Source organism: Dendrobium catenatum, unplaced genomic scaffold (assembly GCF_001605985.2).
Source record: "Dendrobium catenatum unplaced genomic scaffold, ASM160598v2 fragScaff_scaffold_54, whole genome shotgun sequence".
In the NCBI taxonomy this organism is placed as follows: domain Eukaryota; kingdom Viridiplantae; phylum Streptophyta; class Magnoliopsida; order Asparagales; family Orchidaceae; genus Dendrobium; species Dendrobium catenatum.
In genome coordinates, this window is record NW_021318516.1 from 1357251 (window position 1) to 1375265 (window position 18015).

The following is an 18015-nucleotide window of genomic DNA, read 5'->3' on the forward strand; positions in this document are numbered from 1 at the left end:
GAGCATGAATTTGTTGCCTTATTTAATACAGATCTCCTCTATTTATACTAAATTGATTAATATAACATTATAGTTTATACCCGAAATAATATACACTACTCTCCAACTATAAATATATTTATATTTCATATAATCCCAAGCTAACGCTATCCCTCAAGATGGAGCATATATATCTTCTAATTTCAGTTTATTACATAAATGAGAGAAAGGTAGAGAATCCAACATTTTCATAAAAATATCAGTCACATGTTTTCACTTATCGTTGCCATTGCCCATTGCCCTAGATTCTACGTTTAGTTTATATTATTATTATTTAAAAAAAAAAAGTAAAAAAAAAGAAGGAAAGAAAAAGGAATATTCTTGTGTCCTCATTTATCGTCGTCACCCCGACACCGCCACCATCACTCACCAAGGCATAATGTCCTCAAACTCAAAAGCCCTCAAATCCTGCTTTTGGCGATCGCGGCGTGTCTGGGGACCACCTATACACGCTCTCATAGCATGGGAGAGAACTCGGTTTGACACTTGTGGCGAGGCGGGTGGGTCTTATGCACCCTCTCGTAGCATGGAGGGGACAACTTTAAGTGTTCGTGTATGTGCCGTCATGCCTGTGGGAAAAAAAAACTGCGCATTTCAAACAAGTACCTCGAAGACCTATACACGCTCTTGTAGCATGGTGGGATTGAAGAACAACGGCCGCGGTGTCACCCAAAACTTGCCATACACGCTCTTGTAGTATGGTTGGAAGGCACAGCGTTCCAAATTTCCCCTAAATGGGGGAGACATTAGGAGGTTGCCGAAATTTTCAGTGAATAGAGAACTTGAACTTAAACAAAACGATAACAAACTGAACTTGTGAATTAGTGAATGGCGGTAAGCATAAGTTGACTTGAGTTGAATAACAGGGAATAAAACTTATATGAACCACAGGGAATCGAGCTACGGGGAATTGAACATTAATTAATATAGCAAAACAAAAAAAGGCAAATTGAACAAAAATGAGAAATTCATAATAATGAAAACATGATGCCCACAAGCAATTATGAGGATATATAATGAGCATTTCAATGTATCTGTGGATTAATAACAATGCATATGCAATGAATACAAAAATACTTTTTACAATTAATGTCAATCACTTGTGGATGGGTATAGCGGTTCCCTGCGAACAACGACTGCCGACATGCAATGAGTATAATAACCCCTTCATTCGAACATGATACATCGTCTACAAACAAAAGTGGTCGATGTGCAATAAATGTAACAACGATATGCAGTCAACATTAAAATGCAAGCAAACACATCGAACTCTTGCAAGTAATGAAGGGCAATACATGATGAATATGATGAGCTCCTATAAGTGGTGACAACCAATTTGCTATAAATGTGAAGAGCTCCTCGTAAACACATAAGAAAATTATGATGAATGTAAATATTCACTGACTGTTCATCTACAAGCAAGGACTAAAGAGCGCAACAAAAGCAGAAGGACTACAACAAATGCAAACACTTACGAGCCATTGTAGGAGACTAGCCATATATACAACAGGCTATCCACTAATTAAAAGCAAGGAGATTTGTGATTAATGATGTAGCTTGCCAATAAGCAGGAATGAGAACTCTTAATATGCATAATGACTTGTTTACAAACAATATTAGAATTCTTATATTCAATGCAACTCTCATGTAGACAATGACAGATGAACAACTAGCTACGAGTGACTATAAGAAACATGCAATGAATATTATTATGTCCCTCCAGTCAATGACAACCAGCTCATGAGCATAGTCAGTTATTGTTGGATGTATGCGTGGGGAGATCAACAGTGAATGCAACTCACTTGGTAGTGAGCACCAATATGCAGATGAATACACCAACTCATCTGCAGACAAAAAAACTTTTTGCAAACACACAGTGTGTCATATAATGAATGCGAGCATCCATGAGCTAATGTAGGAGACTTATCATACATATAGTAGTTCATCTGTATGTAACAACAATCAACATATGTGAGGAAGCTGATGACGAATGCAGCTTACCCAGCAATCAACGTTAGTTTGCAAATGAACACATTAATCTACATGCAAGTGTTGATAATAGATATGGTACAGGTATGATGAATCCCCTGTGAACATAAATATTCATGTAGCATGCTATTTGCAAGCAAGGATAGAATATTAGCAATACATACAAACTCTTACGAACCACTGTTGGAGATTCTTCATGCATATAGTAGTCTGTCTACAGGTAACGACGAATAACATGCACTAAATGCTGGGGTATTTCTACAATCTGTGATAATTTAGTGGCGAGCAAATGCAGTAATCCCCTGCAAGTAAAAATGGATGACATGTAACAAATGCAAACACTTATGAGTTGTCATAGAAAATCCGCCACATACCCAACATGCTATCTACAATAAAGCACAAAAGCCTGTAAGGAATGCAATTATACACAAACATCTATATGAAATTTGTCAGTGCACGACAGTTCGCCTGTAAAAAGTAGCAAACGATCCATAATGCGACGCTAGGATTCACCTGTCAGCAAAAACAGGGAATCATTAGTAAAAACTACGAGCCACTTGTAAACCGAGGCAACAAATTTGCAACGTCGGGCTGTCACACTAGGTAAATTAGCTCGCTTCCAAGCAACAAGCAGAAAGCTCTTGATGCGATGTGGAGCATTTGCAAGCTGAAGTACAATCCTGCAGTCTGAATATTGAAAAAAATGACAATGATGTATAAAGGATGAAACAAACTAAGCTGCACTATTGATGCACAACAAATGAAACCCAGTGCATTATTAAACAATGCCACCAGATCTGCAACACTTGGACAACCATACAGAAGGTGTATACAGGCTTTTAAATACAATGTTGTACGCACTCAAATGATAGTCATTCACATGGCTTATTAGTGTCAAGCATTTCAAAATACCCCCATGCATGGGAATACATATTGATGCATTCATATGCATCATGCAGATGTATATGCCTGTATGGGCCCCGACAATTCTTCTATGTGAATAGATAGAAGTCGACATGGCTCAAACTATCAAACAAGTATATAATCATGGTGTCAATTGAGATATTTATTTTATACATTCATATTAGACCTTTAAGGCCTATAACAAAGAAAATTTACTAATAAGGACATAAAGCCGGTGACGAACATGATCCTCTGTCGGTAAGTAAACAGAGCTGACAAGGTTCAACCAATCAAGTAAAATTTCCCATAACCATCCCGATGACACCGTGTGGACAAAAAACCTCAAGCCGGAGGGGATCCCAAGGAATTAAAGATGCCTCCCAAATTGCCTAAAAAATCCAAAATTCCAAAATCACCCCAAAATCAAGATATTTAAAATGAAATAAATCATCAAATACTTAAAACAAAATACCCATCCACCCTCTGTAATAGTTTGCCGATGTGAACAAATTTGAAAATCACTTCATCTCACAAAGAGCGAATGTCTGGCTGAGAATATCATAAGTATTCATTCTCAAATCGTCCATTACTAGTAAGGACGTGACACGTGTTGTCTAACTAGTGGTTTTGCCACTTAATGACACCATAGGTAAACGGTTATGATCGAGACCCTCTCACCGGGTAATTTTGCCGCAAAATGACACCATTAAATTACATTCATGGTCAGAGCTCGTATGTTCTCAAACGGCTTCAAATCATTGAGTAATGAATTAAAGTGCATTCAAAATTTTTCTCTTAGACAAATGTTCACCCAGGTCTATAAGGTACCCTTGAACGAAGTAACCCATGGTTGCCGACAAGGATTCTTCTGTCAAGTTGGGTCAACTACCTCCTCTTACTAAATAGACTAGGGACAATGATGACCCGGGACGATGGAACCATGGGATCTTGACCTGGTCCATCACCACTCCCCCCACCATCTGCTTTAAGTGCAAGGTGGTAAATTTTCAATTTTAAATATTAAATTTTCAAATACCTAAACCATGCTTCTACTATACGCCAGATACCCTATATCTGTTTGACGACTAACCTTAATCGAAAGTTCTTTGTTGCTATCGGGAGGGGTAATTAACTATAAAGGCTTGCGCCTATAGGAAACCTAAACTCAAATCATAAAGTCCTCGTAAAATGAGGCTAAATCTCTAGGTGTGTCTTATTCACAATCCAATCTGCCTTATGAAAATTTGTTTTGAAACTTATTTGTTAAAACTCTACTTGATGACTCGAAGAAAAGAAAGAATGGGGCCGCAGAGAGGCCAGAACGCGAGTTTCAGCCCCACACCACTTAATCTTAGTTGGACCATAGTTTCTGATACTATTTGCTATGGAGTGGGAATAACAGGGTGGTCAAAGTTGGGTCAAATACACAAGTGGTTAAACTCATTTTGAATCCAAAGTTTAAGCATATGAGTGGAGGGTCAATCATTTGGCATTTTAATGCCAATATATTAATCAACTATTTGATGTGCAACTAAATTCAATAATCTCATATGTTTAAACAAATCTTCCAATGAACCACCAAACAATCATAACCAAGGCTCATTGGTTGATGCTGATAGTATTCATAATTATGGCTACCTAATCTAATGCCACAAGACCTCGTTTAAAACTATATTGTCATAGCTAAGGCCCTTTTTGGCTCTTTGAACAAAAGTACACCTAATGCAGATCTGGTTGATTGAATCTTGAGACCATTGATTAGATTTATTATCCAACTACACTTAGTTCATCCTGTATAAAGAAACATACTGCACATTCATATGACCATTCAAAAAGAGAAGATGTTTTAAAGGCTTGATGAAGTTATTAACAGTATGTATAATGGGGCATTGATCAAAGCATTTCTAAATTTAGTAAGTTTACTTCACAATGAAAACTGCACATGATCATGCAACTAGAATTAATTTGGTGAATATTGAGAAAATATGTTAAAGGTGTGGTGATGTTATTAAGAAAATATTAATGGAGCTACAAAGCATTAAAAGTGGTTTTGGAATGATCAAATTGTTTCAAGTTTTAGTAAGTTGATATCAAGAATCAATATTAAATCCATAAGATTTTGTATTACTTGTGAACTTCCTTATAAAACACGTTTGAAGTGAGATACTATGGTGTATGCTACCTGCTTATGATAGTTCTGATTGATTAGGTATCTTCTGAAGTAACTAACAATTAGAACAATGGAAGAAGTTTTAAGAAAGTAAAGGCTTGGGATTAGAAGGATAAAACTTGGTTCCTGAATTTACCTTTATTTTCAAATTATTTCCCTTTGTGAGACCATTATTTCAACTTTCTAGGTGGCCAGAATCAACTTACTTAATGAGTAATCTGACTAGGCCTTGACATTCCTATATATATTCCTTCTCACTTATAAGCTCTCTGCTACTGATTTTTTGTAGGATTCTTTTAAACTTTCATTTGATGAATCAGTGGAGTGGGACGAAGTTGTAAATCTGTCGTTCCCTTAATTAGAAAGACAAGAGCATAACATGAAAAGTTATTTGGGCTTGTAAATCATATGGGTGGGGATCGAAGACAAGAATGACCTTAGCTTGGCCAGAATTAACATATTTGAAACTCCAGAAAACTATTTGCATTTGTTTCTCATGTATTCTTCGGATTGTCAATCATGCAATATGTGCTAAGTTGGTAACTTGTCATTCTGGCAGTAATCCTTCGTTTTATTATGTTCTTCACATTGTGAAAAACTTGGTCTTTTCATTAGGCCTGCGGGATCTTGCGGATTTCCTGCCAGCTTCTCTTGCAACAATAGTGAGTTATTTCTCGGCAGAAATTACTCGGGGCATTTGGGAGCCTGTTGCAATGAATGGCGATGATTGGCCCAGTCCTGCGACAAACCTTCTCTTGGTTGAATCTGAGATCAGGGAAATTCTTGCTTCTGTTGGGGTTACTCTTCCAAAATGCTATGGCGGTGAGTTTCTTTTATCCACTGCTTTGTTTTCATTATTGTCTTGTACAATATCATTTATATGCCCTTGTACTCGTTTTAATTTTATTTTATTTTTATGCTTATCCTTTTTAACTAGGGAGAATATAGTCTTTGATTTTTAAATAGTTCAACTGCTTCTTAATTGAGGACATTTATTTTGAAGAATTTTCAACGTTCCCATTGGAAAATGTTGCTCGTGCAATTGAATGACACAAAACCAGTACAATCTGGTAGTCAAATCAGCGTACTTCGTTGCTGGAAGCATAACCAGTTCTCTTTTTGTTATGTGTGGAATCTGATTGTGTTGATCAATCTGGTTATTCAGTTGTCTCGGACCTCAAAGTTTGTCATGTTCGCTAGGGGATGCGGGGGTTTACCCCCTGCTTGGGTTTTTGGGTGCTTTGCACCCAAAAGTTTTTTCCCGTACAATGTCCGGCTCTACGTACTTGAGCGTCCTAGCACTGAACGATAGAAAACAGAGTGCGACAGCAGCATAGATACGACACTGCAGCAATGAAAGATGGAGGCTTAAGCACCACAGCACCCCAAACTGGCATCGCAACATTGCGAGATAAGACTGGATAGTTTTCTTTCTCGTTTCTCTGAAGGGGTTTTTTTACTTGGTTTTATCTTGTATTTTGAGCGTGTAGATGTTGAGAACGGTGCATGTGAAAAGAGAAGCAAGGAGAGAGAGAAGAGAGATCTATATTTATTTCTTCCAATTTTCATAGTGGATTTCTTGGTGTGATGTGGCTCAGTGATTTTTTCCCTATTTTGAGTTTTTCTACGTTAAATCATAGTGTCCTTATTCTTGCTTGTTTCGTCATTGTGGTGTTTACTCCTCATCTCTCCCCAACAACTGGTACCAGAGCGAGGTTCTTCATATCGAGTGGGAGTAATGGCAGACGAAGCAAGGTACAAGATTGAAAAGTTCAATGGTTCGAACATTGCATTCTGGAGGATGCAAATTGAATATTTGTTTTATCAAAAGAAGTTGTATTTACCATTGGAAGGAATCACCAAGAAGTTGGATTTTATGACTATGGAGGAATGGAAGGTTCTTGACCGGACTGCACTAAGTTTGATACTCTTTCTCACTTTTCTCATTTGTTGCATTCGACATTGTAAATGAGAAGACTACAGTCGATCTCATTGTTGCATTGATCAAGATTTATGATAAGCCATCGGCCTCAAATACAGTTTTCTTGATGAAGAAGTTATTCAATATGAAGATGTTGGACAACAACCCAAGCAGAACATCTGAATAATTTGAATATTGTGATAAGTCAATTGAGTTCAATTGGCATCAATTTTGATGATGATGTGAGGGCATTGTTATTGTTATCTTAATTGCCAAAAAAATTGAGATGGGCTTGTTATTGTTGTGAGTAACTCTTCGGGAAGTTCAAAGCTGAACTTTGAGGACATTATGAGGTTAGTGCTTAATGAAAAGGTTTGCAGGAGGGTGAACGGTGAATCTTCAAATTCTACGCTGAATGTTGAAACAAGGGGAAGGGGTTTAGAGAGAAATCCAAATAGAGGAGATCTAAATCAAAGAGAGGAAAGTCTGCTTCAGGTAGAGGAAAAGTTGTGTGCTAGAGCTGTGTAAAGAATGACCACTCGAAGGATTGTATAATTCCAAAGAAGGGTAGTGTGGAGGTCAAGACAAAAATCATTATGTAAATATATCTGCAGAATAATGTCAGTCAGATTCTCTGATTTTATCTCTGGACAATTTTGAATCTTGGGTGATAAATTCAAGTGTTTCTTTTCATGCAAGTCCTAATAAGGAGGCATTCAATAACTATATTCAAGGTGATTTGGGTAAAGTGTATCTCGGGGACAATAAGCCCTGCAACATCATTGGACAGGGAGATGTTGATATCAGAATGTCAAATAGATCAATTTGGATACTCAAGAATATTAAGCACGTTTTTTGTCTGAAGAGGAGTTTAGTTTATATGAGTCAACTTGCAAACTCAGACCATGTGACATCACTCATAGGAGATACGTTGAAGGTGACAAAATGGGCTATGGTTATACCTCGTGGCAGTATTGAAGGCATTATATATATTATCAATAAAAAAGCATATTCTATTGGAGTAGTAGATTCAGATATTGATGGAGGACTTTAGCATTGAAGGCTTGGTCATATAGCAGTAAGAAAGGTATGCATTCACTTCTTACTAAAGGAACACTTCATTAAAATTTATAGAATTGGATTTTTTTTAAAGACTGTGTATATGCAAAGCAACATAGGGTGAGTTTTTCAAATACTAGTTCAAAGGTCAAGTCAAAGAAGTTGGAGTTAGTGCATATTGATTTATGAGGTCCTGCTCCAATTATTTCTATAGGAGAATCTTTGTATTTTGTTTCATTTATTGATGATCAAAGTAAAAAGGTATGGCTGCACTTCTTAAAATGCAAGTCAGGTGTATTTGATGTTTTCAAGAAGTGGAAGGCCATGGTTGAGCTTGAGATAGGTCTGAAGCTCAAGTGTCTCAGATCAGATAATGGTGGTGAGTATGTGATAAGAAGTTCAAAGAGTATTATGCTTTGAATGGAATCAGGCATGAGTTCATTGTTCCAAAAACACCATAACAAAATAGTGTCGTATAGCACATGAATAGAACTATCACTGAGCGTGCTTGGAGCATGTGGTTACATGTAGGTCTACCCAAACAGTTATGTACAGAGGCAGTGAATACCACAGTTTATCTGATTAATCGTGGTCATTCAATTCCTCTGAATGAGGGGCTACATGAGGAAGCTTGGAGTGGAAAGGAGGTTAGTATATCGCACCTCAAAGTTTTTGGTTGTTCACAAGGTTTAAAATTGCATAAATAAGCCTCGAGGCGGTTTTTGTCCGTGAGGCGAGGCGTAAGCCTCACGGACACAGAATTGCGTAAATGAAAAAATAAGAGTTTTAGCAGGAAAATAATAACAATATTGTACCTTACAATAAAAACATCTAAATGATATATGAAAATCGAAAATCACACAAAATAATCATGATCCCTAATGAAAGAATCGAAAATCACACAAAATAATTCAAAAAATCTAAAACCTTAGAATTTCTTTCACTTCAAAAATCTAACCAAAAACTAAAAAATATACCTAAAATCGTTTGTGGACTTCTCCTACAAGGCGGCCGAACACTTCAAGTTCGCCGGAGAGAGGCGGCGCCTGCGGGAGAGGCGGCGGGAAGGGTGGCCGACCATGCGGGAGGGGCTTTGTTTCGCGAGATTCTAGGATTTAAATTAATTTGGAAATTAAACTAATTTAAGGTCAAGAGTAGTCCAAGTGACCTCATACAAAAATGAGGTCAACAAAGCATGAGTTCATTGTTTCAAAAACACCATAACAAAATAGTGTCGTAGAGCACTTGAATAGAACTATCACTGAGCGTGCTTGGAGCATGTGGTTACATGTAGGTCTATCCAAACAGTTCTGTACAGAGGCAGTGAATACTACAGTTTATCTGATTAATCGTGATCATTCAATTCCTCTGAATGAGAGGCTACATGAGGAAGCTTGGAGTGGAAAGGAGGTTAGTATATCCCACCTCAAAGTTTTTTGTTGTTCATCCTATGTTCATATTGATGCAGGATCTAGGAGTAAACTTGATCCAAGATCTATCAAGTGTTCATTAATTGCATATGGCTCAGATGAATTTGGCTATAAATTTTAGGATTATCAGAATCATAAGTTCATCAGGAGCAAGGATGTTAAATTCGAAGTGTATAAGGATAGAGACGGGACTCATGAATATTCTTCCAAATATGTTGAGAAAGATGATGATGATGATCAAGAACATAAAGTTGATGAAGCATAGAGAGTACCTTAGACTCGTGCTACTGAAATTAGGAGATCTTGCAGAATCTCTGGCTAGAAAGATATTCTCCTTCCTTGTACTATTTATTGCTCATAGATAGTGGTGAACTAGAGTGATGAATCCATTCAAGTTGATAATTCAAATAAGTGGGAGCAAGCCATGGATGATGAGATGCATTCACTTGAGTTGTATCAGACTTGGGGGAGTTGACAAAGTTACCATATGGCAAGAGAGCACTACAAAACAAGTCGATTTATAGGCTGAAAGAAGAACCTAATGGTAGCAAGCGCTACAAGGTCAGGCTTGTAGTTAAAGGTTTTCAGCAGAAGGAATGAGTGGACTTCATTGAAATTTTATTTCCAGTTGTGAAGATGACTGCAATCAGAGTTGTACTAAGCATGGTAGCAATTGAGGATTTACATCTAAAGTAGATGGATGTAAAGACAATATTTCTTCATGGTGATCCTGACGAAGAGTTTTATATGATATAACCTAAGGGATATGTGGCCACATGTAATGAAGATTCGGTGTGTAGGCTCAAGATGAGCTTATACGGGCTGAAGCAGGCACCAAGACAGTGATACAGGAGATTTGATAAGTTTATGTCAGATAATTGGTACACAAAGTGCCAGATAAACCACTGTTATTTTTTCAAACATTTTGATAACTGTTATATTATTCTTCTTTTGTATGTAGATGACATGTTGGTTGCAGGTTCATATATGGAGAAGATAAGATGTCTGAAAGAATAATTATCAAATGAGTTTGAAATGAAAGATTTGGATCTTGCGAAAAAATATTTTGGTATGAAAATTAGTAGAGATAGAAATGCAGGTATACCGAAGTTGTCTCTGACAGAGTATGTTAAAAAGATGTTTCAGAGATTCAACATGAGTGAGGCAGCCAAATTGAACTCCCTTGGGTAGTCACTTTCAATTATCCAAGAAACAATCGCCTACATCTGAAGCATAGGAAGAACATATGAAGAAGACTCAATATGCTTCAGCAGTTGGAAGTTTGATGTATACTATGATCTGCACAAGATCTGATATAGCAGATGCAGTGAGAGTTTTTAATAGATTTATGAGTAACCCAAACAAACTTCATTGGGAGGCCGTTAAGTGGATTCTTAGGTACCTTATAGAATCAGTTAACAAAGCTCTTTGGTTTGGTAGTGCATGGATTGATTTACAGTGTTATATAGATTTTGATTTTGCTGGAGAACTTGATGGTAGGAGAAGCACAACAGGTTATATCTTCATTTTGAGAAAGACTGCCGTCAGTTGGGTTTTCAAGCTACAAAAGATTGTTGCGCTCTCAACCACAGAAGCTGAGTACATTGCTATCACTAAGACTAGCAAAGAGATGATTTGGTTGCAAAGTTTCTTGACAGAACTTGTCAAGGGTCAATGGAATGGGAAGCTATATAGCGACATCATGAGTGTTATACATCTAGCCAATAATGTTACATTTGATGCCATGAAGAAGCACATCCAGCTTTGATATCATTTCATCGGGCTACTTTTGAAAGATGGTCAATTATCTTTGGAGAAGATAAACACGACTGAGAATCTTGCATACATGCTGACGAAGATGATGACAATTGATAAATTGAAGCTATGTGTTGCTTCAGTTGGTTTTCATGGAAGATGAGAGCAAGGTTGAGCCACACTATTGGTACTATAATTGGTTTTATAGATCAGGAGAAGGATTGATCGGAATCTGTTATGTGTGGGAGATTGTTATGTGTGGAATCTGATTATGTTGATTAATCTAGTTATTCTATTGTCTCCGATCTCAAATATTGTCGTGTTCGTTGTGGGGTGCAGGGGGTTTATCCCTTGCTTGGGTTCAGGTGCTTTGCACCCAAAAGTATTTTTCTGTATAACGCCCTAGCGCTGTGTACCCAAGCTTTCAATGATGTGTTTCCGAGTGTCCTAGTGCTGAACGTCAAATAGCAGAGCGCTGAAGCAGTATAAATACAACGCAACAACAGTGCAAGACAGAGGCTTGAGTGCCGCAACACTCCAAATTGGCACTGCAGCGCTGTGAGACGGTCTGGATGGTTTTCTTTGTTGTTTCTCTGAAGGGTTGCATCCCTTGGGATTATTTTATTTTTTTATTGTATTTTGAGTGTGTAGACATTGAGAATGGTGCATGTGAAAAGAGAAGCAAGGAGATTTCTTGGTGTGGTGTGGCTCCGTGGGTTTTTTTCCCTATTTTGATTTTTTTCATGTTAAATCATGGTGTCCTTCACTTTTCCGTTGTTTTTTACTTTATTTCTTGTTTCGTCATTCTGGTGTTTACTCCTCATCTCTCCCCAAAAAGTGTGTTTACTCCTCATCTCTCCCCAACACTTTTTTAGATTGAGAGTGTTTGACCTGGGAAGTTCAGATTGGCCACAACAAAACAATGGATGAAGGGCATTGAATCATGTTCTTTTGAAATGAATTATCGATCTAATACCCATCTTCATAATGACCTTTTTGAGATAAATCAATAGCATACATGATTCATGATTGAGGGATTAGTTGTATTGTTTTATTGTTGAGGGAAGGGCTCTCACTTTGAAGTAATATGAGCTTAAAAATCCATCCAATCTTTCATATTTAAAACTCTACGTTGTTACATGGCACCTTCGATTACAACTCTTGCTCATTAACTACTATTTTCAGGTGGTAAAGTGCCAATGCTTCCTTTGCCCATGGCTGCACTTGTCAGCTTGACTATAACATTCAAGCTGGACAAGAGCTTGGAGTACATCCATGCAGTGGTCGGCCAGGCACTTGAAAACAGCTCTGCTGGGAGTCCATGGCCTACCATGCCCATCATTGGTGCTCTGTGGGCACAGAAGGTTCGGAGATGGCATGACTTCATAGTCCTTACAGCTACTCGCTCACCCTTCACCCGTGACAAAGAGGCTGTTGCTCAGCTCATTCGCAGCTGCTTCTCCTCCTTCCTCGGCAATGGCGCCAGCCAATGTGGCGCCATTGGTCTCCTAGGCCAGTCCATTTCCATCCAAGGCCTCAGATTGCCATTAGCTCCTGGCTTCCTCTATCTCCGCTCGTGCCGATCCTTTCATGACACCCACTTTGTGAATAATGTCATCCTGAAGCTTGTCATTGAGTGGACCAATGAGCTGGTGGTTAATCAATCCTGCACTGAACCATCTGCCCGTCTGTTATCTGGAAAGTCATCCTTTGCCGCCGCAGCATTGGCAGTGAGGAGCGTGGCAACGCTCGGAACATCTCTGCTTTGTGTTGCAGGTGGCCCTTTGTTAGTCCAAGTCCTGTATGAGGAGACATTGCCGGCGGCACTGCTTTCATGGGAGTTCAGCCAGGCAACTGGACCTGCTGCAGCCAAAATCCGGCTACTCGAGGGATATGCAATGGCCTACATGCTTGTGCTTTCTGGAGCATTCATTTGGGGCTTAAGAAAGACATTTCCAGGCTGCTCTTCCTTCTCATCGAGCCATTCGAGGGCGGTGGGAATGCACATGGAGTTTGTTGCTGGAGTGTTGGAAGGGGAAGTATCAGTAGGGTGTGATCCAGTTACTTGGAGAACATATGTGTCTTGCCTTTTGGGATTACTGGTTCGGTTTGTGCCTTCATGGATTCCAGAAATAAGGAAAGGAACGTTGAGGAAGCTGGCTGCAGGTTTGAGGCGTTGGAATGAGTGGGAGCTTGCTCTTGCATTGCTTGAGCGAGCAGGCCCAGCTTCAATGGAGTTGGTAATGGAGTCTATTCTGTGATATAGATATAACAGAAAAAACTTATTCTTTTTCTTCATATGGTGAGGAAAGTGCAATCCATTCAGGTCTGTATCAACCAGACTGGTTTAGAGATTGCTGGTCAGACATTAAAGAAAGCTGTACAGAAAATCAAATTTTTTGCAAAGCAATGAAGATTAGTAATTTGATCCTTTGATTATGGTCCCTCTTTGGGTATTTCGTAGCTGTTCTGTGAGTATTTGGCTGCTCATGAGCTTGGGTAATTAACCAGACGCATGTAAAGTTCAATGTTTAGGAGTTCTTAACCTTTTGCTTGGAAGATTGTTAAGGCTATATTTGTAAAATTACTCTTAAGTATGATGCAAATAATTATTTTCACTGTCGGTGGGGAAATTCTGAGATGCATTTGTTTTGATGAAATAAATGTTTTTTATTATTATTTTTTTTTTTTTGGAATTGAAGGCTTGGATCACTTTCTTCCTATTCCTTAGCCATACCTCCAAAAAAAAAAAAAAAAACCAAAAAAAAAAAAAAAAAATCCAGTGTGCAACTTCATCTTTTCCACTTCCCAAGCCACCAAAAAAAAAAAAAAAAAAAAAAACTTGAGATAAATTATTTCTTACCTATAATTCCTTAATCTAACCTTCCTCCCTTTCCATATTATTCCTAAATCAAAATTTTATAAAAGTCTCTATGTAAGGAGAAATTATTTTGTGCGGAGATCGGATGCAGAACGCCGTCCGGAGACCATCTAGAATGCATCATGTCAGCAGTATCGAGCTACGGTATCGAGCAAGGGGTGATGTTGTGCATTTTGGTTGGTCTCTGGACAGCGTTTGATGTCCATACAAATAATTAGTCAGCTTTATTTGGGATAACTATAATTTTTTTTTTAAATGTGATTTTAAAGTTATGGGGAAATTTTTTTTTTTTTCAAAGTTAATTTAAAAAATAGCTTTCCAGCACAAAAGTTTCTTGAAAGCAATGAAAAAATATTATTCAAATAAAAAATTATGATTACGATCTAAAAGACAAAACAATAAGCTAAGTAAATGCTCATAACTTAAATTTCTCCTGTAACTCACCAGCAAATTATTCCTGGTTTTGTGAACTTGAACACAAATCTATTGCAAGCTTGTAATTGAGGCTTCTTTTGAGACTATTTTCTTTATGTTTTTTTAAATCAGTTTTTTTATTAAAAAATTAAAATATTGTACTAGAAAGCTATTTTAATAAATAATAAAAAAGTTATCCCAAACAAAATTTGAGTGTCTGAAAGAAGGCAAATTATTGCATCCGGTCACCGGACGTGCAGAATAGGTTCGGACATCCAATAAAAACATGCAGCGTCACCTGCGCTTTTGACTGTGCTTTAGGTGCGCTTTACCTGCGCTTTTGACGCACTTAATTTAAAATAATATTTTATTAATATCCGGACATATCTCTGCGTCCGATGACCGGATACAATAATTTGCCCTGAAAGAAAGCAGCTTTGAGACACAATTAAGAATATATCTACTTATATTCACAAAACCTGATTTTTTTAGGACTTCGATTTTATTATTGGATATTAATGAGAAATTGGGAGTTACAGGCATTTCACATTAAGCATGTGGACTTTAATGAATCCTAGCTAGGGGCTTTCTTACCATGGTTTAAATTTTTAGTACATAAATTTTTGCATCATAAAGTTACTTTAAAAATAATTTGTAAATTGTCCCAAACGAAACTTTAGTTTTAGAATGTGGGAAAAAAATCATCTTAAGGGCACTCTTTGTAGAAAAATTATTAAGTCAATGCTCAGATGCGTCTAGAGGCCAATCCTAATATGCCATGTCACCCAATGCACGGTGCATTGAATGATGTGGCACATCCAAATTGTCCTCAGGACGCGTTCGAACACCACATAAAATAATCTCTCCTCTTTGGTACACTATTTGTTGTCCACCAAATAATTTATTTGATATTAAGCTCTATAATAATTCATGCTATTTAAATAAAATTAATTAAATAGTTAATAGTAATATATGATAATTTAAAATCATTGATATTTATGATTAATTATAAATTTATATAATCTTTGCATTTAATTTTACATTTTCTAATAATATTGCATTACAATTTCATTTGGAATCAAGTCTAATACTACTTCTTTTTCAATATATGACACGAGACAATCTCTGAGTCAATCATCACCTATTTTACTGCGTAAAAGATATATAAAAAATTTTCATTGCAGAAAATATTCTTTCAACTATAATCTTTGTAATCGGCAAAATTAATGTCATTGCTCTCTTAATCATTTCTTATATTTTTTATGTTATTGATAAATCAAGTTTTGATTTGCTTTAGTAACTTATTTCATCAGTAAATTATTAAATCATTTTATGATTTATTACTATGATCTAAGGCATTGTTTGGATGCTGGGAAGTCTGAGTGAATGGAAACAAGAATTAAATAACTAATATGAAATAGTTACTTATATAATATTTTATTTAATATTGGTGTAAAATAGTTATATTCTAATGTCAAATTTAAATATTTTACCTTCAATAGTCAAACAAGAATTACAAACTGAAAAAATTACACAAACAAGAATTACAATCATAACCAAGGAAATGCTTAAATCTCAATAACTAATATGAAAATTTTAAATACCAAAATAGCCGTTGAAAGGCATTAGCTTGGCTTGCACGCAGCTGCACCAAATAGCCATGTTACCTAACACTTTAGCTTTACTGAGTATTCTGAGGCTCTTTTATTTTAGTTTGTTTTATTTTTTTCTTTTATTTTGGCCCAACAATCTATTGAGAGTATAGTGGAAGGCAAGGCTGAGCATCTGAAGATCAGAATTTCAAAAAAAAAAAGAAAAAAAAGGTTGTTGTCCTTTGTCATTTGTATTTCATCTCCTTGGTAAAAAAATATACCTGATGAGGACATCGGTTTAGCTTGGTTACTCAGGTGGATCATTTTACTCTAATAGGGCAGCCACTATCCCTCATTCTCTGACATTTTTCCCTTTCAGTTACACATAGGCCTGCTGCTTCTAGTTGTTTCTTTAATCAAGCTTTATTTTGTTAGCTTTTACTTATTATATGTTCTGAAGCTGGAGAAAGCCCTCCTTAGTTTTTCAGTTTTAATAGACAATACAAGTTTATCTGCACGAGACTCACTGTTCCATTGCTTCCCTTCGATTTCTCTTATCCTGTTGATTGTCGCTGCATCAATATCACTAATGATATGATTTATAAAATGTAATAGTTATTAACTAAGCTCATCTTAAGGGAAATTTCTAAATGAATTTGATCCATTCTAAGTCGTTAGCATAGGATGTCATCTCATGAACTTAACTTTGATGGGAGAGTCCAAAAAAAATACAACAAAGATTTTTAACCTATTTAAGTTATTATTAAAATGCTATTTGATGGCTTTAACAAGAGATGAAAGAGATTGAATTGAGTTTCCTTTGGGATCGAATGTACACTAATTGGGACGCAATGTTTGACATGATTTCTCGAATCTAGTGTGAAAATGATTTCTCTTTATATAAGTAATGGATATAACTACTCAAGGATTAGAAGTACGAACTAGTACCATATCATAAAGAATAAGGGATCGGTTGCCTAATTATAACTATAAATACTCTATACTAAATATACTACACTATACTACCACAACTCTATACTATATATACAACACTATACTAATACTACTCTATATTATATAGCTACACTATAATACTACTACTACTACCCTATATAATACTATTACTATATACTACTCAATACTATATAACTACACTATACTACATATACTCTATACTATATAACTACACTATATTACTACTACTATATACTATATAACTACACTATACTATATATACTACATTACACTACTACTACTCTATACTGTATAACTATATCATACTATAATACTACTCTATACTATATATACTACACTATACTACTACTATTTATTTATACTATATAACTAAACTATATTATATATACTACTATTACTTTATACTATATATACTACAATAGAGACTGAGGGTGTCGATGTTGATGCCAGCAATGAACATCAATTTAAATGGTGATGATGAATTTTTTTATTATTGTCGATGTTGGTATCAATGATAGTAATGATATTATTTGCAGTGGCACTGTAGAATACATCATACATAGTGGTGATGATGGACATCAATCTTAGTGGCTGAAGTATATGTTAACATTGGGCATCTGACTTATTATTAGCAAGAGATGCTGAGTATTTATTGATAGGGCTCTGAATTCTCTTATTTGAAATTATTCTTGTAGTCTCATCCTAATCTCCTCAAATATATGAAAAGATGACCTATTTATAAATTTATATTTATGGAAGTTTTGGCTATTTTGTAAAAAAAAGTTTAGGTTATTTAATCAGAAATTTAAAAAGTTCAAGATAACCAACTATAGTTGATATTAGAATTTTTCTCGAAAAGGTGAATTCTAAATGCACTAAAAATTTAA

General features: G+C 36.3%; 1 protein-coding gene across 3 annotated transcripts in view; it reads left to right on the forward strand.

Moving 5' to 3' along the window:
- The window catches only part of LOC110108650 (mediator of RNA polymerase II transcription subunit 33A-like), a 39050-nt gene extending 25164 nt beyond the window's left edge, over window positions 1-13886 (forward strand). For all 3 annotated transcript variants that reach the window (XM_020839375.2, XM_020839376.2, XM_020839377.2), the window contains exons 11-12: window positions 5717-5923; window positions 12452-13886. In XM_020839375.2, coding sequence (XP_020695034.1) covers window positions 5717-5923; window positions 12452-13527 — 1283 coding nt within the window. In that variant the 3' untranslated portion in view covers window positions 13528-13886. The remainder of the gene's footprint in view (window positions 1-5716; window positions 5924-12451) is intronic.
- Window positions 13887-18015: the final 4129 nt, after the last annotated feature.